Below are 27626 nucleotides of genomic sequence, written 5' to 3' on the forward strand. Positions count from 1 at the left end.
TCTTCCTCACATCAAGGTGCAACTGCACTGAGTTTCTTCCTCCTTCCAGTAGTACAACCACATATACTCTCCGTAACCACAAAGTGATGGAGAGCCCTGGATCTTTTCTGCTATTGAGTGCACAGAGCAAGTAGGATATTCTGAAGTTTGATGGAGGTTTTCTTGTAGATATATCCCCTAGAGGAGGCAGACCTAACCGAGAGAAACTTGCCCATCATTATCTTATACTAACATTGTGTTCTGCATCCTGGTGTATCATATAGTACTTTGCAGATTACATAAAGGAGCTCTGTTCAGTGAGGGAACACTGTAATTGTAAAACGAAAATCCAGACAGTTTTGGTAATCCAACCTCAAAAATTACAGGCATAGAAAATCTACCATGACTAATGAGGAATTAAAAGCAAGGTCTTGTTATCAGCCACAGAATACCAGAAATTAACTTTCAAAACTTTCAGCTGAGAAACATATATGTTTCTGAAAAGTAGTGTAACTGTTCAAAACATTTGTAGTTAATATTTGCTTACTACCAACTTGATAACTTCCCACAGTGACTGGGAAGTACATACTGTAGCAAATCCAGTGCCAGACTGTTTTTCTTGCATGGGAGGACAACATCTCTCCAAGAAAGAAAAATATCTGAATCTGGACACAGAGCTCTGGCTAAATGAAGTTGAGTCTGATACGTGCCTTAAATTTCTTTGCTTTGATGCAAGCCCTAATGTCACCACTTAGTCAATGAGAAGACCAGTTAGGGATTTATCAAGACTAACTGCGGCAGGCAAAGCTAAAGGCATATCTTGATTAAGTGCTCTAAGAAACTGGAATTAAACTGTGGGACTGCAGTGTCTGAGAAGTAGTGGTCTACACGCAAGTTTTCATTTCACAGCCCCTTGAACTATGCCCCTTTCAAAAATCTGACCTTTTCCTTCCAGCTCTTCTCTTCATGCTACAAGTAAAGCCATGGAACCTGCCAAAGTAGAAAACTAACTTATTAGTCACAGGACAGTTGGTAGCACACAGAGCATACTTCTGATTAATTTATCAGTCTAGGTTATTTTATGGCCAGCTGGCCCACCCTCATTGTGTTACATGAGCATGTTAAAAACTATGAAGAGTTCGCACAAAGATACATTTCTCTTCCTTCCTGTTACCCTCTGTTTTAATTCTAAGTTTATTTCTTTTGAGATAGATGGTAGCGTTGTGGGAAGGCTCCAAGTATTGCTATGCCTGCTTCTCGTGTGCATTAAGAGTCCATACGGTGACACGAAAAAATTTAGTTTTAAGTATGACTCAGTCCTCCATTTCTGTGAGGATCAGAGAGGCATGGGCAGTTACTTGTGTATTGGATGGTTTTTTTTTTTTGTTTTGTTTTTATTTTTATTTTTTTAATTATTCCTTTACAATTGCATAAATACAGTTTGTACTGCTTAAATTTTGACAAGCTACTCTCAGTCATGGCTCAGATTACTCTCTTCACAATCTACATTTAAGAAGTTCATTTAGGCTTGGTATTGCTCTGCTAAGAGACAACATAGTGACTCAACTAGAAGTACTGAGAGGGACTCTGACCAATTCAATCTTCACATATGGGAAATAATAACATTTTCTAGATAGCAAAATTATGGGGAAGGCCACCTAATACTGCATTTTTTGGCTCCTCTATTGAAAATGTAGCAATAAATGCATTTTCCAGCAAACTGAATCAAGACTAAGACTCTCAATGCGCTCAAATTTTGCGTTTCTTCTTTTTTTTGTTCTCTTTTAGTTTACAAACCAAGCAAATAATCAATATTAGTTAGAATACTTTAACAGTCTGCCATATAAGGCAGCACTGTTGCTTATTTATTTAGCCAGTGCATTCATGGGTATCTCTTTCTGTAGCATTATCTCATGAAAAATACACATGCAAGTCTAGTACAAACCATAAAAAATGTATTGTAGACTTCAGCTAATCTGGTATCTTTCATTTGTAAGGCGGATTTGGGTGGAGGCCAAGTTAATTAAAACCAAAATAGAAGTGTGCTCTATTCATATGAGTCATATACCTCTGACTCTATTGTGAGTCAGTGCAGCTAATGGGTTAATTTGTCCTGATAACACAGGAAAAATGAAGCTAGAGGTTATGACACTGTTTGAACTGAGTGCAGCTTTCAGACAGTAGTTGTAGAAGGTTTTCATGCAATTAAGAATGAAGGTCTGAACTGATGATGTTCTTTCTATCCATTCAAGTGCCACTGGAAACAGTTCAGAAAGATCTGTAGGTACAGAAGGCTTAGAAATCCAGGACTGACACCTTCAGTACTCTGTAATTGTAACAATGTACCTTTTCAAGTGTTTGAGTTACTACCATGTAGAGGGAAGTCAAAATGACACATAGGGAGTTGAAAGGCTGGCCATTTCCTTGTAGCTGACGGCCTTGCAGCGTTTCAATGGGCAAAATTATTCCTCCACCGATCTAACTAACCCACACATTTATTTACTTCAGCGGCTTGATGCTGAGCTCCTAGAATCTTTATCAGAGGCAGTGTGGGAATCTTTTAGACTAACAGCCTTTGCAACTCCTCTGTTCCCTTTTTCCCTACGGACCGGCATTCCACACAACCCACATTAGTAACTTTTTAGCTCCCTGTTTTACATCACAACATAAAGGCACAGATAGGATACTGTAAGGGGAGCCTGATTCCTAAACCATACCTATCATGACCTTCTTTATAAAGTTCAATTACAGCTTTTCTTCTCCCACATTCCTGCAAGAACTGTGGGCCTTCCAAGATGAGGGCTGTACCACAGCATGCATTCGCAGAACTGCTAGTGCAACAGATCCTGTAGGCATGGTTATAAAACAAACACCTGAGTTATATTTACCTAGAACTTAGGGCCAAGGTTGAAAGCAGACAGCAGAATTCTGCTACTCTACAATTGATTTAGGTGTCTGATATTTAAGGGCCTCACAAGAGAAGATATATATTATCTTGCTTTTTCAAGCCTCGCGCAGGTTAAACTCCCGATGAATACAAGAGTGGACAAGAAGCATGTACATTCTTAGAGGTAACTTACAAAGCGGCTATTAGAGATCATTTGAGGAAAGCAGTCGTTAAAGGTAATGGTTCTGTGGCTGTAATTACATAGGATTGTGCCAGGCTGTGAAGACAGTACAACTCAGACCTCAGTGTAAATTAGACTGGAGCTTCCCACAGTTATATGGATTTTTATCCATTTCCAGGCCAGATAGATTCAAAGAAGCCACAAGGACTTCTTTCCACATACTTAAGGTTAATTCACTATTTTCCTGAACTGGGGCTACAGTCCTCTTAACCGTGCAAATTTCAGACTGCGCAAAGGAATATATGTATTTCCCTATTACCTAGATATTGCCACCCAGTAAGAAAAAAAGTTACGTAAAAAACATGCAAACAAAAACTCCTGGTCACAGCAATTTCCCCTTACCCCACCCCTTGTATGTAATTTAATAGTCCTCAACTGTTCAACTAATATAACAGTTATAAATTTGGCATGTGATCCAATGCACTAATCATTCAGAGACATAACTACAGTCAGCAGCATTCCTTCCTCCCAGCATCAAAAGTCCTAAGCAATGAATGGTACTGATTAGTCACAGATAAAAGACCTCAGAGCCCCAGCATGCTGGTTTTGTACTAATTTTCGCCAAATTGGAACACCGCAGACACCCAGGAGAGGGAGAAATAGTTAAAGGATATTTTCAGGCTTATACCCTACAAAACTAAACCCAACCAAGCAGAAAAGTGTCTGTGCAGTTTATCACAACATGAAGATCTCAGAAAGGAAGCAGAAGATGCTCTTCATTTCCTTCCCCAGTCCACGAGAGGGGCATGACCACAGGCAGACTTTCAGCTCCTCACACAGAACAGAGGCACCAACGCTGCAATCCTGGAAAATCCGTTCAGACACCACCTTCCCCAAAGGCATCTAAATTTCACCATTGATTTTCATTTCAAAATTCCCTAGCATTCATGCCTGCACATGTTCAGAGCTGACCAAACCGCAATGGGACTGAGTAGTTCTCGTTTTAATTTGACTGGAATCCAAAAATGAGATGTAACACTCCATACAATACTTGCACTCAGAGAAGACCCAAGAAATCTCAACTGACTGGACAGACAAAATGCAGTCATGTCTGCTGATTTCACTAAGCACAGCTTGGAGACGAGGTTGCGTTCACCTTCCCATCTGAGCTCACCTAATGGCTAGAGCATGGGTGGAAAGCAGGAGATGAAGCTATCTGCTTTGGTGAGGAAATTTAAACCTAATTCAGGCTGTGAGGCTGTGTATGGTAGGAAAATCTTCTCTTGGGGTTGTTTTGCTCAGAAAGTCTTAGAAAAGGGGAGCGAAGGCATGACCAAAGATCAGCAGTAATATTCCACTGAAACAGGTAATGTTAGTTCTAGTCCCCCTTCAGAATGTTTCAGCATTCTAGAACCCTTTGATAGACTAAAATACAGGAGGCCCAGAAGATATATTCTTCCCCTAAATCCTCCACCATTTGAATATAAGCATCAATCATGCTCCCTCTTCTACTTTCTCCGTCTTTCAGTTAATGTGAAATTGCTTTATATACAGAGGTGCATCTTCAGCTTGAAAGCAGACAGTGCACGGCCAACAGGGTGAAAAAATGCTCATTTCCTTAAATTAACAAAGCAGTCTTCAAAGGAGGAATAGAAATAACTCCCAATGGTGCAGAAAGGCACTAAACTCCATGTCTTTCACTTTCTGGGTGAATACCAGTGAAGTAACGGCGGTGGCTAGACTCTCTCTTTTTTTTGTTGTACTACAATGCTCAACTGCAAGCCTATTTGCTCTTTAGGGCGAAACCCATAAAATTCAGGACAAAATTTGGGACAAAAGCCATCAGGGCAAATGGCGGGGCCTAGCACTGTGTATTCAAAGCAGATACACTTCTTTCCAGCTCTGAGTATCAGGGCTGGGATTGAAGAATGGAATTAAAACTCACCCTGTCCTTAGTGTTCCCTGTTGATTAGCCAGGTCATTTTGGTAGTTTCAGGTTTACAAGCAGACTAAAGATCAAACAACTGCTTCTGGATTCATTCCAGTAATTCAGTGGCTAAAAACATTCACCTGTGGCACCTTACATGCCTACATTTTTGACTGGTTCCAAGTTCTGCACTAAAGCTCCTGCATCAAAGGACCACAACAAAAATATGTTCATAAAAAAACAGTGTCAAAAGCTTCTTAAATGCAGTTATTTTCTGAAATACACAAGTTAATTTTGACTATTTTAACATTCCATTAACATTTTGTTCAATTTTAAATCAGTAAATTTACCTCGCAAAAAAACTGCACTATGGCCAGCTGCAAAACCCCACCTAAAGAGCTCAACACAGCAACATCAAAGCAAAGGCATACTTTGCTGTTTTGAGTCAAATATGGCATTTTCCTGACCTGCTGCCGTTAATCAGTTCAAGCATATGTTTACATGGCTGTTTTTGCCAACCCACTTTCAGCTGTCACCAGCCTCCACAGAAAATAATAATAAACACTGAGTACACCCACAGGGATGTAACTGAGAATAGGTTGGATGCACAGAGAGGACTGGAAGCTATAAGAACATAAAACCATAGAGCCTTTCTGATTTTTTCTTCATACATGTCAAATATTTCAGCCCCAAAATAACATACAGTGTTGATTTTCAGGTGATATTTTATTGTGCATGATAACAAAGGTTTCAGAAAAAAGCCACAGGAAATATGAGCAGTGGAGTGTTGCTTACTTACAGAGTACATAAAACATATTCTGTGAAAGCTACTAACTTCTGATGAAGGCAACACATTAATTTAAACTAAGCATCATTGGGAGATACCTTGCAAAGCAAATCTTGCAAATATTTTTTTTTTTCTTGTATTTGCACTTAAAATTTAGAAACTTGTATTTAAATGACAGTAACATTGTTGCAAAGTGTGTAGCATTAAACTATTATACAGGAAAATATCTCATTATTACTAAAAGAAATAGGCACACAGAAAATATCATCAGAATACAAAACATTATCCCTAGAAATGTCAAATGACTCAAAAGCTCTTTGGAAAATCTGTAGGTGTTGAGGTATACGTTACTTTTGTAATTTTGGTGCCACTATTTTCATTTTTCCTGTGATACAATTTTTTAAAAAAAAGATACATAAAACTAATCACAACTTTCTAAAAAGGACTCATTCTGCCTTTATTTGGCCATCAACTGTAAAGAGAAAATCCACACTTCTCATATCAATATGTTAAAACTCTAGTAGGTAACAGTGCAGAAAATCCTGCAAGAGGTCTTCAAGGCACTGTTCTCTTTCTCAGAGCTTAACGTGCACACAGGCCATGCACGATGGCTGATTTATAAGACAAGAACAACAGAAACTAGACCTAAAGCTAAAATACAGTGTATTAAATATCATATTTATCTTTCTCTAATGAAATAAACTGCATCATTTCTAAAAGCCATTCTGCTTTATATTATGGGCTGCAGAAAGGTGTTTGCAAAATTAAACAGATACAAATTTTAAAACATACTTTATGAAAATGACTAAGAACTAGGGTCAACCAAGTAGCACTTAGGTCAGTCAATATAGTTTGCATGAATGTAAACCATTCCCAAATACTGTAACCCCCTGAATAAACAGAAAAGACCAAATGCTCTGTTGATCTAATGCCACTGATTTATGTGCCAACAAGCAAGTTGGTCCACTGTCAACACAGAGTAAACCTATCATGAGCCTGACGAGGTGAAATTATCAGGTGAAATTACACAAGGATTCCTTTGATACCTTTTTTTCTGGGGGCTCTTCTTGATGGCAACTAAATGCCAGTCAGCTTCGAAAGAAACCTGGAAGGTGCTGACCACAAAACGGTAGGATTTTAGATAATCATTTTAATGACAACTTTTTGACATACTCTAAGAATCTGTAGCTTCTTTTTGAAAAAGAAAAAAAAAACACCAAAAAAACAGTTTTGTGTGGTTGACAGAATCCACTGATAGGGAGGGAATGCCCACTTCCAACCACAAAACAAACCTGGCTGTGATGGCAAATAGATGAATTTCAAGTTCCTTCGGCAGTTTCATGATGCCCCAGCAACAGAAGTATTTACTGTCTTTTTGTTCCTCAAGGCAGGCTAACATCTTGCGGTTTCCAGTGGGCTCAGCTGCCTGCAGGCCTTCATGTGACAGAGCACAACACTCAAACACGCTGGTCTGCCAGAGGACACCTGGAAACCACCGTGAGCTCTTAAGGCAGTGGCCTGGGATTAGAAACCCAGCCAAAGTGCCAGACAGCATCCTCAAGATTACAGGCTCCCTCTGCAGTCATCAGTGAAACAGGCCTCCCCAGGCGACTGTTGGTATCTTACTTACATTGGCTAAATCTACTGATTTGGATCTATTTAAACAAATTTTAAACTAATCATAAATAAAACTGGGACTGACCTAAAACTTAAACAACTTCTATCCTAACATAAACCGAGGGAAATTCTGTATCCATTTGTACATTGACATACACTGCTGTGTAATGAGAATAAAAGCATCATAGATGTCAGCAGAATACAGCCCAACTAATTTAACATTTTACTTCCCCGCAGGAAGGTGCTGGCCTACACCAATTGTTGAAGAGCCAACTATCTACAGTAGTACTCTATATTTCTATAATATTCTGTATCAAAGCAATAAATATTAGATATAATCTGTATATTAAATTCATATTTATCTGATAGCTTTTTAAATCTACATTGTTATATCTATGCAGTGACCCACTCCTACCCGGCAGCATACACTCTTTGTGTGAACGTGTTAAAATTTTCACATGGGTTTATATTTACATAGGACTCTCTTGGTTATATAGCAATTTAAACTTACATAAATTCTTAACATAGGACGGGAATTTGTGCAGAGGTTGGATGTTGTTAAATGTTTCTATGGTTCTGCATAACATAATTTCAGCATGAGGATTTCACAATTCTATCTCAGTTTTATGTTATTATTATTATTACTATTTTTAAGTTGGAAAATACAGGTAGAATAGACTTCAAAATCTCCAATAAAGTTATACCAATATAGCACAGGAATACGTATTTTCAAGTTCAAGCAAAAAGTTTCATGGTTCCTAACCTTTTTGCTCTACATACATAAATCTCCTCTTTACAGAAAGTGCACTCCTGAAAACAAGGACAATCAAAACATTATGGCACTGCTGAGATGAGAAAGAGTGTTTCAACTGAACAGGATCTGCAGAAAAAACATCATACATTGGTTAATGAACTATTAAAATTACTATTATCTAGTTCTGCAAATGGAAAACTTACGTGCTAAATAGTAAATTATGTTGAAATTGCTGCTGGTTTATACATGAGAAGCCCCATCTCATTTTCCTCCAAAAAAATGCTTGGTTATTTCCTATTGTTTAGCTTCTCAGAAAGATCAGAAATATTAAAGATATAACGAAAATGTTCATTTTCACAGAGGTAAAAACATCCAGTAATTAACCTCGTGGAAAATGCAAATAACTGTTATTTTCTGTAATTCTAACTTCAGAAACTCAGTTAAAAAACATAGAGGTAACCAAATGTTTTGATGAAGACATTTAGAACACAATTTCTGAGTTTGGAGAATATCCAGGTATTATCCTTTGAACCAAATACTGACTTCCCTTTGCAAAAGCTGATATTTACTTACTGAGGTTTATTTATTTGCAGAATAACTTCTGTGGCCCTCCAGCACAAGTCAATATCATCTTGCTATTTAGCATTAGTTATTGTTCACCGAAGGCAGAATGCAGTTGTTGTCTTCCCTTTAAGCTAATGTTGCACTGGAAAGCACTAACTAAAAAAAAAAAGCCCTGAAAATTGAAAAAAATGTTATGCTTTATATAGTAATTAACATACAGCCGTTACTAACTGTAGTTGCCAGTACTGCATTTCTTCAGATGAACAGTCTCAAGAGCTGATAGACTGCCTGCCCTTTCACCTACAGCAGTTCTACTATAACTGGATGACATTCAAAGTCTCCTTTCTACACTAAACAAATTTCCAATAATTTTTGCCTCAGGATTTTTTTTCCTTATTGTGTAACCCAGTAACCCAAGAAGCCGCGGTGCGCTGGAACACTTCTCTTAAGACAGTAGCTAGAACTGACATGAAGACGTCTAATACATGATTAGTTTCCTTCTCAGCTTATATCAGTGCAGTTTTTGACGATTTATACTTGTGTCAGGCAGCCTCTAGAGCTTCTTCATGGAAACATAACTGATGCTTGACAGCAGTCTACGGAAAGAATCAATTCTCATTTCTCTTTCCTGTCTTTGATAAAAATGAAAAAAAAAACTGATAACAGCTTATCGTTGGCCATGATTAAAAAAAAAGCATTATTTACAGACACATAAAATGACCAAACAACCTTACACTGCAGCAGAGTCATTGCAGATGTGAGTAGTTTTGATCTACAATGGTTGTTCCAAAAGTAATGCCTCCTATTTTATTATGCTCACCCACGACGTCAGAGGTGGATGCTGGCGGTGTGGCAGTAGACATTGAACCTTCCCACCAATATTCCATCATATTTTGTTGTGTGTGACAGGTGGCAGCAGAGGGACAGTCTGACAAAATGGCGTCTGACATGGAAGTGTGGATGAAGCAAAGGGGGGGAACTGAATTATTCCATGTGGAAAAAATGGTACCCACTGACACCCATTGATGCTTGCATCTCAATCCGCTTATCCACAAGAGGCAGCAGATTGTGACCAGGGAACCGTGTACGGAGCTGAATACTGGTTTCAACGCATTCAAAATGATGATGGCAACACTGGAGTATCACCGAGCTTGTGCCAGCTAGGTCCCATGAATGCTCACAGAAGAACAGAAAGACCATTGTATGCAGCTTCATCAGGACCTAGTGAACCAATACGAGGCTGAAGGTAACAGTTTCCTGGATTGCATCATTACCTATGACAAGATTAGGGGTCACCACTATGAGCCAGAGTCAAAACAGCAGTCCATGAAGTAGCAACATGTGAATTCCCCATCAATGAAAAAGTCCACATGAGTCAAGTGATGTGCACTGTCTTTTGGGATAGGAAAGAGGTGAGTCTTCCAGATTTCCTGGAACCCGAACAAACAGTCAACTCTGACAGCTACATTACAACACCGACTAAGCTGAAGGCTCTAACATCCAGGGTCAGGCCAGAGAAGATGGCAATCTCTCTTGCAACACGATAATGCTAGGCACCATACCAGTTTGAAGACTGTGGAGCACATTGCCAATATTGACTGGACCGTCCTACCTCACCCACCATATAGTCCAGATTTGGTGCATTCTGACTTCCATCTGTTCAAGACGATCAAAGATGGATTGCATGTCACATTTTCTTAGCAATGACACCATCATACCAGCTGTGATACAGTGGGTCAACTCCACTGGTGCAGAATTTTTACAAGCACAGCATGCAGGCTCTCATTCATTGCAGGTAAAAATGCATAGTTAATGGTGATGACTATGTTGAAAAATAGTGTTTTGTAGCTGAGAATTTTCTCTATCGAATAGTGTTATGGATGCCTATCTGTCCAACCTATTGTAGGGTACCTGTTTTAGCAGCGAGGTTGGATTCGATGATCTCTTGAGGTCCCTTCCAACCACTGAGATTCTGTGATTCTGTTATTGTGCTCTTTGTATTGGTTGTAGTTTCCATGGAAATAAATAGGAGGTATTACTTTCAGAGCAACCCACGTAAAAGCAGTGCTTTTGTAGCTGAAAGGCAAGAGGAATGTTTCTGGAAAATAAGTATTATTTTTTATGGTGGACATTATGCAACAAAATTCATTCACCATAAAATCAAAGGGATAGATTCTAAATTCTATTTAGTAATAAATCTAAACTTATAACCTGGCAATTCTATGTTCCATCTATTAAAAGTTGGAAAAAGAAAAATAAGCCAACTTTCTAATACTATGCTAATAATAAAAATACTACAGGTGTGCTTTCCTGAAAATGTGTACTTGGGGGAAAAAACAACAACAACAACAAAAGATCTCCTTCATGAACAAAACTAAGCTGCAACGTGCACTTAGGTGGAATGCTCACTACTAAGTACTTATAGAAGAGTATCACATTATAATAAGACTGAAGAAAAAAATAGCCACTTCAGTTTGTACCCATAAAATTCAAGCCTAACTGCACTGAAAATACAAATTAATCAGGTTAAGTGCTTGAGAAAGTCTATTCTTTTCAGCTCTGATGTGAAGAAGAGTATTTCACTGTTTCTCCATATGCACATTTCTTAGAATTTGAATGCAATCATTTTATCCTGGACAGCAAAGTATTCTTCCTCTCCCCAGATTAGGAAAGATATATTTAATAAACACTGAAGTCAATGCTTAGTGCAGAAACTTCCTATGTTTGGTTTCAACAGCTGAAGTTAATAAATGTTTTTTTTTTTTCATTGCTGCTCCACCTACTACAAAACTGTAGAGACAGAGTTATTACTGAGACATGGATTCTCCCAGAAGGTATCCAAATACCTTCCCCCAAACTTTTTTCGTAATTTGTATTAGTTTTACATAGTCCTAGCTTTAAACCCACTATGGAAAAAGTTGTGCAAGAGTAGTCAATTAAAGATTCTTCAGATAAATGGTTTAGCTCCTTCTAGGGTAAAGATGCAGGGAAAATTGGTGAAAAATGCGCTAGTTATGATGTTTTCTTTATGTTCCAAATGAATTCTTCACTCCACATTCCTGTATTTGGTAAACAAATTATACAGTACTCTCAGTGTAGACTTCAAGTCACAGTTTACAATATCTAGAAAAAAAGACAAGGAAAAAATCATTAGTAACTTGATAAGTCCAAAACATTTTCAGAAAAAAGTGCTCATTCTTCTATTCCCTTTCTTTGCTCATATCCATATTAGTAAACATTGGAATCACAAAGACAGTAAAAAAAAAGAGTAGAAATACAAATAAAGCAGTTTTTAAATTATCAACTCAAAAATCAAAACTTTTAGCTAGGGTTACAAATACCTAAAGTTGCTGATGTAGAAATGCAACCAAATTTTAAAGGCCCAGAAGATAAAAATTATACCTAGTTTCACACATACTGACAAGACTAAATCTTCAGTTAATTGTGGCCAAAATGTATCAATCTCAAAAAAATTATCAAGCAGTAACAAATATAATTTTTCTCTTACATAAGGATTGCAGGACAGTGGGCTGCAATTTCCTTTACTAGGCGTAATTTTGTCAAGACGATTAGAGGCAAACCTAAAATTTCTAAATAATCTAAAGAAGTTAGGTGTATAAGCACCCCTTGAAGATGTTTCTGAAAATGCATTAGGTAAGCTGATGTACATGGCTGAATCAGTCCTTAGACACTCAACGTTTAAAGTAAAGGATTCATGCATAACAAAAAGCTAACGAATACCTGCTGTTTCCAAGGGAAGTTGTTGAGAAAGTCAATATTATTTCACAAGAAATCTATAAAACAAACTGACATGTACCACTGCAGCAGGCTACATTAGCGCTTCAAGGGATATTTAATCTCAAATAGGGACTTAGGAATCGCCCAACAGAAAGGCTCTTTTCTTTCTGTTGACTGTACAGGAACTCAGTCTCCTAACTTTGGTCCTTGGAACCAGCCATGAAGGTGTAAAGCTGATGGCGTGCATACTCCCACTATTTTCAAAGCTTCCAAGGAAACCCATTAAACTGCGTATGTAATCACCAGATGACTTTACCAGTTTTACCATTATATTCATCTTTGCTGATGTTTCTCACAGATGGTGAGGGGGTTATATTTTGAAGAATGAATTCAATCAAAGCTATGCATGCTGTTCCAAGCCATGCTGTGAAGGGCATAAGACACCAGGGCTGCTCTTAAAGAAATGCATCCTATTTTATTACATTGGCCCACAGTGTCAGAGGCAGATGTTGGTGGGATGACAGTAGAGTTTGAATCTTCCCGCCAATATTCTGTTACGTGTTGTTGCCGTGTGACAGGTGGCAGCAGAGCGGCAGTCTGAGAAAATGGTGCCTGACACTGAAGTGGAAAAAACTTCACCCACTGACATTCACTGACACCTGCTGAATGTGTATGGAGACCAAAGAGCGGATGTGACCACAGCGAGGCAGTGGGAGAAGCATTTCAGCAGTGGTGACAGAGGGTCACCTCCACTGGCGCAGACTTTTACAAGCGCAGCATGCAGGCTCTTGTTCATCGCTAGTAAAAACGCACAGCTAATAGTGGTGACTATGTTGAAAAATAGTGTTCTGTAGCTGAGAATTTTCTCTGTCAAATAGTGTCATTGTGCTCTTTGTAACTGTTGTAGTTTCTATGGAAATAAATAGAAGACATTGCTTTTAGAGCAACTGACGTATTAGTCACACGGCAAAATGACATCCATGGATAAAGGTTGAAAACAGACAAACCTGTATTTCCTGATGAGATTATGCATGGTCATGAAATCAAGGCCAAAAAGTTTTCTGATTCTTAGTAAATCAGACAAAAAAATGCTTGCTACAAAAGGAAGAGAAAATGCCAAAAGCGACAGGAAAGGCATTTTGTCCCACAACATCACGTTATACTTTGTAATACTCTTTGTATGTGGTTCGGGAAGTTTCTTCTTTCATGCCAGAAGCAAGCTGCACTTCAATTTCCTAACACAGAACTTCAAATGAATGAAGAGATACATTTACAAGTCTTTGGAAAATTACCAGATGATTCCATCACTAGACCAGAATTCCAGAGAAAGGTCCACAGTAAAAATCAATGTGCTCCCAGAGAAAGAAGAGTTATTTCCATCGCTAACTGTGTTTGACTGACATGTATAACATTTTACTGGTTACAATTTTCAAAAAGCGGAACTTAAGTTTGGCTTTGATTTACATGTTTTAAGAAGTAATCCGAAAAGCTCAAACTGCACATGAATTTGTTATAGACTCAGTAGATTAATGTTCTGGCCATTTTTAAAGTAAAAGGTCATGGAAAGCTTTTTAATACTCTTTCAATTATATTGCAAATAAGCCAAATAAACTGTTGACCCCATAAAAATCATTGGTTTTCATACTCATTTATTTAGCCACATTCTTTTTTCCACGAAATATGTTTTTCATATTCTGAAGCGCTTTTCAGCATTTTTTTCCTCAAGAACCTCAAAGAAACAGTGTAGGAATTTAAAGAGTATTTAGTATATGCATTTGGGGTAAAATTCTTCTCAATACTCTTTTCTCACTGGAAATTTTAAGTATGGGCATTGTGCCCAATGTAACAACACATAAAACAGAAGTGTTTTTCCATTCACATTGGGCAGGAAGTTTCATATTAAGCATTTCAATAATTGCACAAGAAATGTCTTATATATGCTGAAATATCCTTATAGCTTGATTTATACTGGAAAAATTAGCTGTCCCCTGAAGCAATAAATACCCCAAGAATTAAATGCCATAAGAATTTTAAACCCCCACAGGGAACAAGGGATCATAGATATTCTCTGTTTTACTCAGATCTCGAGATTTCACTATTTCCCTCTCCTCTCTTTGACTATTTCAAACATAGAAGTTTGTGACATAGTCACCACTGCTGCAGTAAAGCATGATTGTGAAGCAATCAAAAGAAGTGAAAAAGCAGGCTGAGTAGATGCAGATTAAATGCATAGGCAGCACAGACTTAGTCCTGAGACATAATTCTTTGCATGTGCCTGCTGCTGTCACGATTTGGAGGTCAGGAGGGATGGAAAAAGAGCAGAGCAGAGCAGAAGTTGATTCACTGTGCCAGAATCTCCAGTGTCCTTAGTATTAGAAGTCTAAGCATCAGTTTTAACCATTCTTGAGGAAATAATGATCCAATATTATGGTAGGAAAAGACTGTCTTGAAAACACATACATTAGTTATTGCGGTAGGTAACAGCAGCACCCAGCTAACACCATTGGGAAAAGCTGCACATCCAGCTCCTCCATGGCAAGAACAAGAGAAACCATATGAGTGCTTCATACCACAGGGAATCAAGGGTCTGTTATACAGTCTGAAAAGCTGGATTTAAATTTTGTATTTATATGAGTGAAGGGGAGTGGAATCCTGGTCCTGCTAAGGTCAGCAACAAAACCTTCACCTTCAGTTACTTGAGCACTTCAAAATGTGCCTTGACTTTCTCCACCACGTTAACATTTTAACCTTTATTAAGTTGTAACAAAACCCTACAAGATCTGGATCTAACAGAATATTTTTTAAAGAGATACAAAAAAAAAATAAAATAGATACCTTCTGGTCTTGGCTTTGGTTTTTCCAATCCACCATCTTGCATTAGCTCAAATGCAAAGGATACATTGAGGACCTAGTAATATGATACAGGTAGTTGTTATTATGATCTATATAAAAAAGGTCAAAACAAGATGTATTTAAAGCTGCAGATCTATATGCTGGAAAGGAAAAAAAAAATCAGGATTCCATATATCAATCCAGACGATTCATTGTTTTGTTCTTCTTCACGGTGGTGAGGGTGTTTCAGAAATACAAAAGTCATGGAAAAATAGCATGTGAACTAACATTACACATAGAAAAAATCATACCTCAAGTTTATAAATTGGAACATGTGGCTCATGCAGCATGCATCTTAGATAGCTGAATTGCTTGGATGGCAACAGACATCAGGGTAATGGTCATTCTTAATATGATACACAGTACATATATAGCTTCATGCTTTCAAAAAATATGAAACCTTTGAAACGTCAAATTCTTCGATTTTGGGCTCAGAAAATTAGTCCTGTCATCAATTAGTGTATAATTTTTATACACTTAATCAACAGTTAGACTGGCTCAATGACCATATCACACAACGGTTGCCAAAATCAGTTAATATTTGCTAGACACCCTATCACTGATATAATTTCCCCTTTTATTTTGAATAAGCATTAACACTGAGATTTGAAAAATGCTTGGAAATGGCTACCCGTGCAGCCCTGTTCTCTTTGGTTTTCAGCTATTAACACTGAACCCATACAGAAAAGTCAGTACTGTCCTTGTAACAGTAGGTATGTTTGCTTGGGTGTTTTTTTCTTTTTTCTTTTTTGCTCTTGTTTTTAAGAGAAAAATGAAATCTCATTACCTTTTGTTCAAAACTATCAGGAGTCAAGAAAAAGCTGTGAAGAGGAACAAAATAGCCTTCTAGGAGACCCATTAGCAGGACCAAGTACACACCATCTGCAAACTATAAAAAAGACATTTCTCTGTATGTTTTCTGAGTACACGCACAGAATAAAGTTCCTGTAGAAAGCAACGGTCAGTGACTTTGATCTATGTCTTTGTTTTCTATTCTGCCTGTTGCAGGAAATCAGAACAACCACCTTTCAAGCTATCAAACACCATACACTCTCCAAGCAGAGAAATGCAGAATGAAGGTGCAGTCTCATGACTGCACTGAAATTCAGCATGTTGAAGGAAATAAAGGAATAAAGAATTATAATTTCCATGTTACACATCCATCTCAATCTAAAAAATAGTAACATTCATGAGACTTTGTTAAAGGCATCTCACTCATAACCCCGTGGCATTAAGTCTACCGTCATCAAGCTCTGAGATTCCATGAAGTAAACTATTGCTTGAAAGGAGGTTGTAAGCGAGGTGGGTGTCAGTCTCTTTTCTCAGGTGACGAGGGATAAGATACAAGGAAATGCCCCCAAGTTGTGCTGGGGAGATTTCGATTGGATATCAGGAAGAACTGTTGCACAGAAAGGATGTTCACGCATTGGAACAGGCTGCTCTCGGAAGTGGTGGAGTCAGCGTACCTGGAGGTACTTAAGAGGATGTGGTGCTAAAGAACATAGTTTAGTGGTAGCCTTTCTTGATCATAAGGGTCTTTTCCAATGTAATTGATTCTATCATTCTCTCTTCCTGAGGTAGCTTATTTTGTTTCAACTGATAGAAATACAATCTCTCACCTTTGGGAGTATTGTTTTGGATATATGCTTAAGGTGTTTCTAGGCACATTTGAATAACACATTTTTTTTCCTAAAGTTAAACAATGCAGTATTCACACATAGCCCTTACACATCCTTTCCATCTAAAACTCAGTTTTACCTTTAAAAAGCCTCTATCAGAGTGGAAGGTATACAAATAAACCAGAGATTCTTGATAGCACATATCAAGACATTAAATAAAGCCAGTCGTGAATACGCCAGTTTTTTCTTCTAGCGTGGGTAGCATCCTTCCTGTCTGACCTCCTGCTGCAATTGTTCATGTAGGGATTTGTTAATACCACAGAATAAAGCTTTTCGCTTTTTTCTAGCCAATTTAGCATCTGAGAACAAGAAAAAGAAGACCCTGCACCACATTATTTCTGTGGCACACTCAAGCCTGCAGCTCAACTGTACAGCTGCCTATACACTTGAGCAGGCTCTGTCTCAAGAATGCATCTCACTGAATAGAGTCATTGTAATCCCATGAGATTACTTGCTCCTGTAAAGGTAGGCAGGAAACAATTGTTCATCTTGAAACTGTATCAAACCAAGCAGACAGAGCACTCCTGATCAAAACAGGCACAGGTTCTTCTTAAAGCACTTAGCAGCACCCAAGAGGTAGCATCTGCTAACTAATTTTTATGCTAATTGAAGTACCAAACTGTTGCTGCTCCTACGATTTCTCTGCTTAATTGGTGAAGGTTTTCCTCATATGAATATATTTAAAACTGAAGGGTTTCGCAGTGAAATAACATCTCAGAGCCTGATCAATAACAATTCAGTTACACTTCTGTATAAAGCTGGGGGCATAGTGCATTACACAGTGCAAGTGACCCTCCCCTTCAACAAAAGCTATAAAATCCTACCTGGGTCTCCAGTTCAGTGACCTCCAAATTCAATTTGTTGAGATGCTTGTTCACAAATGTGATGAGAGTCTGAAACGTGAAAACAGTTTAGTGAAGGCCTATTCAGCAGGGCACCTGTTCCAGGCACAGAGTATGTACTCCATTCAGAAGAGAACTTGCATGAGCAAGGAGACTGCAGTACAATTTTTTTTTTTTTTTAAGTTTTAAAACTGAATAATAAGATTTTTATTTTTTTTTAAGAATGATAAACTGAAATAAAATGAACATGATGTATGTAAATAAAAAATTCACTGTTACAATACAACAGCTTAAAAAAAAAAAAAAAAAAAAAAAGAAGAAGAAGGAAATCCTGCAGCAGATTGTAGGGAAGTGGGTAACTGGACTGCACTTGAATCTGACAGCAGCCCAAATCCTCCAGGTCAGGCTACTGGCATTTGTAAACTGCATACTCTTCGGCATCAGTAAACTTCATCAACCCAGCTGGGTTTTAATCAGAATACACTTTGTGAGATCTGCTTTTTGATGGAAACTTTCATAACTTCACCTTTTTTTTTTTTTTTGTGCTCCAAAGTTAAGTTAATGTTGCTAAATACTATAAAAAAGAAACATTATAATAATGAATTTCTATTTTTGTTTTCAGCCTAAGTTTTAATTGTGTTTAATGTATGCAAATGATGTCTATTTTATATTATATACATTCACACACACCGCACAAACACACACAAGCATGTAGACACACGTTATACTTATTAAAATAGAATCCTTCCAACCTTCTTTACTACATTGAGCTTGTCTGGAGCATGGTCAAATAGCGTGTCAAATGCATCTCTTTCTGAAAAACATTCAGAGAAGTTAATATACTTAGAAGCACTTGTCCAAATACAGGATAAACACTTAATTAAGCACACACTTGTTTAAGGCAACAGAATCAATAAAATGTTTCAATACAGTCTCTTTGTACTCCAAGTACTATATATTTTGCATATTTCTCTCTTGCTTCAGGCTGCTTATAACTTATTCTCTATTATTTAGAGAAAGCACTATTTTCAAGTACAATTTGGACTACTTAATAACCCTGTTTCTCAAAAATGAGCAAAGAGAATGCTTATGCATTGAACTTTAAACAGCCAAATGCAGGGAGCTTCAGTAACAAACCTATTTTGTTCTGAAGAATATGACTTTACATCTGGAGTTATTACAGAGGAAAATTTTCCCCAGGGGCCACAATATGCATATATCGCTCAGCTGACTGCTACACTGTGTTGCTAACCACCTCAGGCAAGCTTACAACTACATAGCTGTAAAGAAATCTTTTGTATAGATGTTTTTGGACCATGCTGATAAGCAGTTTAGGACATGGTTAGCAGGACAGGCAACCTAAAGTAAAATGTCTACAACAATACTTCTGAAGGAGAAAAAAAAAGAAAAAGAGCAAATGTCATTTGGACAACCACAAGAGTGACAGAAAATGACCCAACAAAAAGTTATATTCATATTCCTCAATTAAAAATAATGCTAAGAGTACATCCAAAGGCATTTGTAGAAGGCAGGCTTTATAGGAAGTAAGGCTGCTCTCAGATATCATGGGAAAATGTCATGCCTCCAGTCTTTAACTCAGCAGTAAGGCAACGACTGAAACAATATAAGAAATAAATGTGGGTGTCCATCTAAGCCCCTCAGATGGTTGCATTGTGTTGGCCATGCATTTGGCCAGTCTCAGTACTAACCACGAGACTTAGCGGGCACAGAAATCTGCTGAATAATGACCCAAAGTCATTAAGGTGTAAGTAGGTAATAGACGCAAGAATGCCAATATGTTCACTGGTGTGCTTACCGTAAGATATCATTTCATATTATGCTGGGAGCTTATGATCATTAGTACTATTTCAGTAATGTTCTGGAGGATAAACCATAAAGCATCTGCAAACTTGGATGTGCTGAGAAGTACTGAAATGCATTTTAAAGATGGTCACACTGATTTTAATGCTTTTATCCCTTTGTTAACTGTCAGAACAGTCTGTGGCAGATATACTCCTGTATTTCCCAAGGCAATTAGAAATCCTCTACTTCCTTGCAGATTAATCAAAGTGACCACTCATTCCAGAAATAATGTATTCTTTGGATGACTTAAGAAAAAGATAGCAATCAAATGAACTTACCATATCTTCCTGAAAATGCCCTATGGAAAAAACAAAAACAAACAAACAAAACAGTTATATACATAATCCACTTGCAGACGTGCTGCAAAATAAAACAGTGTATGTGGTCAGATCTTCAGCCTGGTGAAAACTGGAGGAAATTCATGGGATTAAGAAAATCCTCATCAAGTTACTCCAGCTGAGACTCTGGATTAGTCTGGAGTAAATCAGTATAATATCTCCTGGACTCACTAAAGTCTCATAGGAAGGCCAGTTCTCAGATTTCCTACTGCGGAACCACCAAATCAACATACCTTGCCTCAGTAAAGATGACATTTTCATGTTGATTTTGTGAAAAGCTTTCCTTTGCCTTAAATGCATTTATCACAACACCTGCAATGCAATTCCAGCCAGAACAATGCCTGGACTACATTCCTAATAAGTACAGCATTTTGCTCCAGTTGCTCTTTCATATAAATACTGTGCATAAATAAATCTATAAAGATTAATTAAAAGTCATCAGTCTGAATTTTCTCCAATCTATTGGGAACTAGGATATTCTTCCCTTCTATTCTTCTACTACATGCTGTTGGTTTGGAGTAACTTTTCTGTTATGAATTGTTGGGTGAGATGACACACACAGGGACTACCACTATCATTTTTTACATCCCCAAAGTCCAAATAGCTCAAAAAATAGAAGAACATATTGCATTTCAAATAATCTAGTTCTCCTTTATCAAATAAATACCTACATAAAAGAATGAGACGTATTTTTGTATGTTTGAAGGCCTTTTGAATACAATAATAAGTAAGAAATACAATGAATATAGAAGTAAATAACAATAAATAGAAAATACAGAGATTTTGAATATCTTCACTCTGTCTTCTCTATTATCTTGGTCTCCTGCTTTTAGTTCCCCAGCTCTGTATTCCACACCCTTTTGTATTTTTAGATGCATGTTTGCAGCTCTTGCAAAGGCTAAAATACAATTACTGGCTGATGCATCATCTTCCCTGGACCCCAATACCAAAATCTAAATATCAGCAAATGCTTGAATTTCTGAGACGCATCTGTGTTCAATTACTGAACTGCTGGCAAAAGCGGTGTTGACATACTCAGTGTTACCAGTTATTTCCTCTTGGATTTGTCGAGACTGGAGGATTCCTTCTCGTTTCTGGAAGAAATAAAGAAGGACATCTTAATGGTTAGGGTACAGTAAAAACGTATTTGTGATCTACAAGCATCGTCAGGTAAGAAATCTACAAAATAAGAATTGCTTTTTTTTAAGCAAACTTCCAGTAATAAGTTATTTTACCTTGGAAGTATTTCAGAAAACTTTCTTGTACAGTAAGAAGAAACGTGAAACTCCACCTGTAGAAGGAAGTATTTCTTTTCTTCATCCTTCTTAACTCACTTTTCTTTTAAAGGCCCCAATTCAGCAAGATATTTGAAACACTTAAACGCATATGTAAGTACTTTAGTGGATGTATATCTTGGTGAGTTGAATTAAACCTTATATTTCAATGAATATCTTGGCAGACGGTGCCCATGCTTCATCTCTGGCAAAACCTTGCCCTTAATCTACTTGTTCTTTCTGCCCTGCTGCTCATGCACTTCTTTTTCACCTCGGTGTTTTCCTTTCCTGACTTCACTCCACAAAAAGGGCTCTATTTGCTTGTGATAGAAAACCAGAATGGAGGACAATCCATTTACAGCATGCTCCAGACCCTAGTCATCATGGTGTTAATAAATGCCTTAGCTCCATGTGAGAAGTCCTTCATATCCAGTGTTTAGAAACCTGTGTCTAGATGCTGTGCACAAAATGGCAGAAGCCAACTCAAATGGTAGCAATTTGAGTCAGTTGGAAAATGAAGTAGTTGAAAAAAATTTGACACTGTTTCCAGGACGCTGACTACAGTCATCTGGTAGTGGCATACATACCACGCGTATGTTTTGCCTCTCTTTGTGTTCTTTCTGTTAATTCTATTCACTGGAATTAGCAACATTTTGCAATACAGAAAGAAAAGCCAGGCAATTGCTGACAACTGCATGTAAAGTCTAGACATTAGGCAATTATTCATGATTCTTCACTCCTTGCCATACAAGGAAATAAGAAAAATAAATTTATGCTGGTCCCAGACTTGTCTTCTACGTTGAAAAAAAAAAGAAAAGGAGAATAACAATTTGGAAAAATCCTTCACGGCATGTAAACTGGAGCTACTGCTCTTCCCTGCGTTGGAAAAGATAATACATGCCCCAACCAGACGCAGCTCTGGGTGAATGATGTCCTGAGGATTTGGCCAGGCTTTCAAGAAAGCCACACACAGCACCCTCTTGGTCACTTCAGACTGGTACTTGGAATAACCTGAATTGTCCTTCTAGACAGGTGGTACAGTTTCAGGGGGTTTCCTTCATATATTTTAAAGCTCCGTTACTAAATCTCTTGCTTATGGTTAAAACACTTTTAAGGAGTAACTTTAAACATTATAAAAACAGAGCGGAGTCCAGTGTATTACAGACTGAAAGAGGAGGGTATTTGATAACAAGTGTTAATATGAATAGGAATTCTGCATTTTAATTCTCTTGTTGACAAAAAAAAAAAAATTACTAACACAAATGGAATTTCCAGGTTGCCCAAATATGAGATGCACCTGCTGGACACTTGCTTGTCTAGTATGTGTCAAGATAGACTTTCCTATACTGATGATTTAGTTGTGTATGTCCCCGTTCATTGCAGGGGAGTTGGACTAGATCACCTTTGAGGGTCCCTTCCAACTCTGAGGATTCTATGATGCTTTTTACTTTAGGAAGACTCCTGAAAAAGACCCAGCAATAACAAACAGAATCAACCTCAGAAACACGAGTCTAAGTACATTCCCTGTGCAGGCTGATGCCCATATTTCTACTGCACTTTAAAAACTCTCTACCTCAACCTACTATTAGAAAATTACTGAGAAATGAGCAATGAATTAAAAAGGCCAAGATCTTCCTACTTACGTATCATTTGAATTTGGTAGCTGAACGTAGAGCAAACAAACAAAAATCACCTGAAAGCTAGGTAGAATGTCTAGAAATGGAAAGGGTCTCTTCATGTTGCTTTGCATCAGCTGTACATAATCAGTTTCCTGTAAGTGAGGGCCAGCTGCTTTATTGCCCCTGACTGTTCTGCAAACGCATTCTTACACTCTCAACATTACATAATCTGTCATTTAACCATTCGAGGATGGCATAACTAATTAACTAAAAAAAAAAAAGTAAAAATGACAGCAACATCCAGGTCTCCACAAATTCTCTCAGTCGTTTCAGTAGAAAAGATCAAACAAAGCCTGGGCTTTGTTTAGAGTTATTCACTCTGTCAGTCTAGAAGGAAAGGAGAGCAATATAACAAAATAGCTACAAAAGATCCAAGTGCCAATTTTTCACAAATCTGCTTAGCAGGCATATTTCATTGCACTCTCATTGCTAACAGTTTTTTTTTAAAGAACAGCCAAAGGAAACAGAAGCTTTCATAAGAACTGTGCTGATTACCTGTTGGGCATGAGCAGATTTTTTGTTTCAGAAATATCTTTCTATTTCAGTAAGCTACATCCAGCCAACAAGATTTGGTACATTTCTAAACCTAACAAAATCATAACTGAATTAAGGTAGTCTTCCTTAAAGACTTCCTCAAAGTGCTTTGCTCTTTTATTTTTCTTTTTTTCTCCTACTCCCTTTATCAGTTGTATACAGTAGAATTTAAAGCCAACTACCAGAGCCTGTTGAGCTTCCCTAGGCACAACCTTACTTTACAGAATGTATGAGGGTTTAGATCATCAGGCATACAAGCCTGAACATCAAATTTGTTTCACATTCTGATGATTGCTGATCAAAATTTTCATTGAGTTCAAAGGGTACATGATGATGAACAATACAGAACCAATCCCACAGGATATGAAAGATGGATTTAAAAAATAAAAATTAAAAAAACACCCTCCATAAAATGGAAATGAAAAATATCTCAAGCAATTGCAGTAAGAATACTGGCCCCCACCCTCTTTTAATAGGAATCAGCATAGCCTTGGAGTTCCACTGATTGGCTTTCATCAAGGACTGGGTCTGCAGGGTGACATCTTCAGCAACACAGCTTGGACGTTATTCTGCTGCAACTGCTCTCTCTGCAATCTGCTGGTGCCTGAGCTACAGCTGTGTAGCTAAGAGGCAAAGCGCTCAGCCAGATTCTCCCACTATTTGTTGTTTTTAAACTGGTTTATCTCTACTGAATTCAGTGGATTTGCTGTTGAACTACATTAGCCTATTAAACAAGAGGAGAATTATGTCCATTGATTTCAATGGGAATTTGGTCTGGACACATGGAGTGACAGCAAAATGCAAGATCTATTTCTTTATTTAAGGACTACAATGTTCTTCTTTTTTAGCTTCATATCCCAAAGATGTCCTGGCTGTTCCACCTTTGCTTTCGTAAGTTGTTTTTCGTAGAACTGTGTGATAAACCAGGATGATAAATATATTTATAATATCTACAGGAAAATGTTTGAGAATTATGTTCCTCCGTAGCCTTAGATGCTGTTATGGTTTTGTGATTTTTTGTTGTCGGTATTCCACATCATTACATCATGTAAGGTACGGGCAGTTAAAGAGTTAATTCCCTGATTACTGCAAACTACCTTTTTTGGTGTGGCCCTCTGAGGGGGAGGGGGAGGAGGTGCACTCCCCAGGGGTCTTTGCGTTAGAGGGGGTGGGGAAGCCGCGTGGGAGACACGGGGTCTGTTCCTTCCTGCCCGGCAGAGAAAGCACGTGGTCCTCCTGCAGTTTACTGTGTAAGATTTTCAGCCTGTAAACTCTCTAATATAATTCTACTAGCCTCATTTTGATATATTTAGTAAAGTTGGTTGTTCCTCCTCAGATTGGTGCCGCTGTTTTGTTTTTTTTTTTCTTTTTCCCTCTTTCCCTTTGTCTTCCCAGGTTGCGGCTCCGCGGCTTCTCCGCTGCTTTAGCCACCGGACCACCCGGGGGCTGGCCCTTATCGCCGGCAATTTTTTTTTTCTTTCCTTCATCTTTTTCTCGTTTTTTTTCTTTCGGGCCTGTTCCCCTTGTCACGGACGCAGACCCTTAGATAATACCGTGACAGATGCATAATTGCATATTTCCTGAGCGTCTCTGTCATCTGCTGAGGAGAAACCCACCAAGTAGAATCTGACAGTCCATGAATGCATCACTGATACGTCTACCACAAAGTCTCCTTCAGATTCCCTCCCAGATTACAATCTGTCTGATGTGAATCCTGGAAAAAGAGTAGTTACTTTCTCAAATTTGACACTTATTTTCAGAAAGCAATACTTGAGAAATAGCTCATTGCAGCTGATAGTTCAGCACTACATCAGTTAAAACACAAATAGTAACAGTTACGGTGTGAAAAGTAAAGACAAAGTTAGCTGGAGGAAAAGAAAAGCAAATTAAATGGGAAGAGGCCAAGCAGGATAGAGCAAGTACAAGCCCAACGGAAACCAAAATGGTAAACAGAATAACATGAGGAGTTTGGATGGATGTGGCTCCAATAAGGAGACTGACTGACACAAAAGATTTAGTTGATGAGGTTTTTTTGCATGCTTATGAGAAAGCCAACACTGTAATCACACTAGATTAGCACGCACGATGCTGAAAAAGAATATTTAGTCACCTCACATGAATCTAAATGTAATAAACAGTGACAATTCATCATTCAGTGCCAAGAATGATTTGAATCTCTACACAAGTAAGAATACCGTCAAAAATGGGAAAGACAGTAATTCAAGAGATCATATTGGGTGATAAGTAAATGCATTCCAAAAATAATAACGCTTCGTGTATTTTTAACGTCAGAGCCTGGCCACTTCACAATCAAAATATGACATTCTGAGCCACAATTCAACCTGGGAAAGCACTCCTGCCTTTCTGTGGTCGAAGCAGTGTCAGCAGGGAAGACACACGTGTGATTCTTGTCAGCCAAAGAGACATACATATGCATGCCCAAGCAGAAACTCTAAATGCCTTTTTCAAAAGAAAAAACCCTCACTCAATTTCCCAATGCTTCCAGGAGCTGTTTAACACCTCTCTTACCTGCACAACAACAACCTGAATGGACACATGATCTGGAAGTCTGATTGGTGCTCGAAAGTATTGCGACAACGCAACCAGAAGATGAAGTATTGCTACGAGACTTTTAGCATGAACAGCTGAAATAGATATTAAAAGCACAAGTTATAAACTGCAACATTACTAGAGCATGCATCTTTTCTCTTTAGGATGCTGGGATTATGGGACTCTCTTCCTCTTCCCACCTGGAGCCAAGGGCACTTTTAGGGAATCTCTTCTTTATTTTCTCCTGCTCAAAAAGTCATGTGAATGCAACCCAGTCAGTAATATTTGTCAGCACCAAAGCATTAGTTTTTGAAACATGTCTGGATGCCATAGACTAGTGTAGATGGAAATCTAAAGCTAATCCAAAAGCCAGATTTCATGTATGACAGCTTCAGCGATGCCTATGCATTCTCCTTGCCTTTCCTTTTATTCCCTTTACTTCAATAAGGATTTATGGACTATCAGAAAGATATTTTTGTATTCATAACATGCACTTATTCATTTTTAAGTGTCACAAAGTCTGCAGGATAATAAACGAGCCTGTTTTGGCAGAAGCCCTAAGCAATAACTTACTAAACTCAATGACTCAAACGTTCCTCATGAAGTTGTTACAGTTCTTGTTATTGAAGCTTTTTCACAGCAGGTTTCATATGGGTAGTTAACACTAACATGACTTACAAGATATCAAAAGCTGTACTGTAGGAAATTTTTAATCAAGTATCAAACCACTGACATCAAAATGAATCTTCATTCTAATTCTTATTATTCTTTCACGCTTTTTTTTTTTCCACTTATAGTCTTCCTCAGAGTAGTATTCAAAAACAAGCTTTGATAGCTACAGTACAGTGAACTTAACTATTTTATGTATGAACTAACCAATAACTACTACCTTACTTCATTGTAAGGCAAGATCAGATTCACTCACATATTCTTCATTATCTTCTAGCACAAGCCTCAACTATGCAGCAGAGATTTCACCACATATCATACATATAAAATGTGATATCACTGTCAAATTCTGCTGGGGTGCCAGTGGTAGGGGATGAAGTGCTTTAGCAGAATGCTACAAGACGTCTGCCAGCCTAGCACCGATGCGTGCTACAGCTGGCTACAGCTGCTGCAGTCTATCTTCAGCTCTAAAACACATGTAAAACATTAGTTTAAAACTAGAAGTTAAATCATCGGGCTGTTCCAAACACCCTGTATCCAGCTGTATAACAGAAAACGCAAAAGAAAAAAAAAAAAAGAATCCCAAAAAAAGCCCAAAAAACAGAGAGAAAGTCTGGAGAGAGAAGAGCACAGGAAACTCAGTGGGAACACACGAAGAGGAAAGTCAGTGATGTCAAATGTTCACTTTTCCTCCCTGGAGCCATTTATCTCCCTCTCATAGAATGGTCGTGACTAGAACATGCGACACAAAACACTTCAGCTCAAGACAGGTATAGGAAACAGGCAAACTGCTACATACTGGTCCAGGTGTTCACTAGGGTGAAAACTCAGAAAGAGTAAGGGGCTTAATTTTCCAATAGTATTGATAGCCT

General features: G+C 38.0%; 1 protein-coding gene across 4 annotated transcripts in view; it reads right to left on the minus strand.

Moving 5' to 3' along the window:
- PARVA (parvin alpha) overlaps window positions 5682–27626 on the minus strand; it is a 61980-nt gene continuing 40035 nt past the window's right edge. For all 4 annotated transcript variants that reach the window (XM_021401793.1, XM_021401794.1, XM_021401796.1 and 1 more), the window contains 8 exons: window positions 26065–26180; window positions 21084–21142; window positions 19989–20008; window positions 18600–18661; window positions 17830–17898; window positions 16114–16215; window positions 15270–15342; window positions 5682–11819 (listed from right to left, as the gene is read on the minus strand). In XM_021401793.1, the coding sequence (XP_021257468.1) occupies window positions 11743–11819; window positions 15270–15342; window positions 16114–16215; window positions 17830–17898; window positions 18600–18661; window positions 19989–20008; window positions 21084–21142; window positions 26065–26180 (578 nt within the window). In that variant the 3' untranslated portion in view covers window positions 5682–11742. The remainder of the gene's footprint in view (window positions 11820–15269; window positions 15343–16113; window positions 16216–17829; window positions 17899–18599; window positions 18662–19988; window positions 20009–21083; window positions 21143–26064; window positions 26181–27626) is intronic.

This window comes from Numida meleagris, chromosome 6, assembly GCF_002078875.1.
Source record: "Numida meleagris isolate 19003 breed g44 Domestic line chromosome 6, NumMel1.0, whole genome shotgun sequence".
NCBI classification, from domain to species: Eukaryota; Metazoa; Chordata; class Aves; order Galliformes; family Numididae; genus Numida; species Numida meleagris.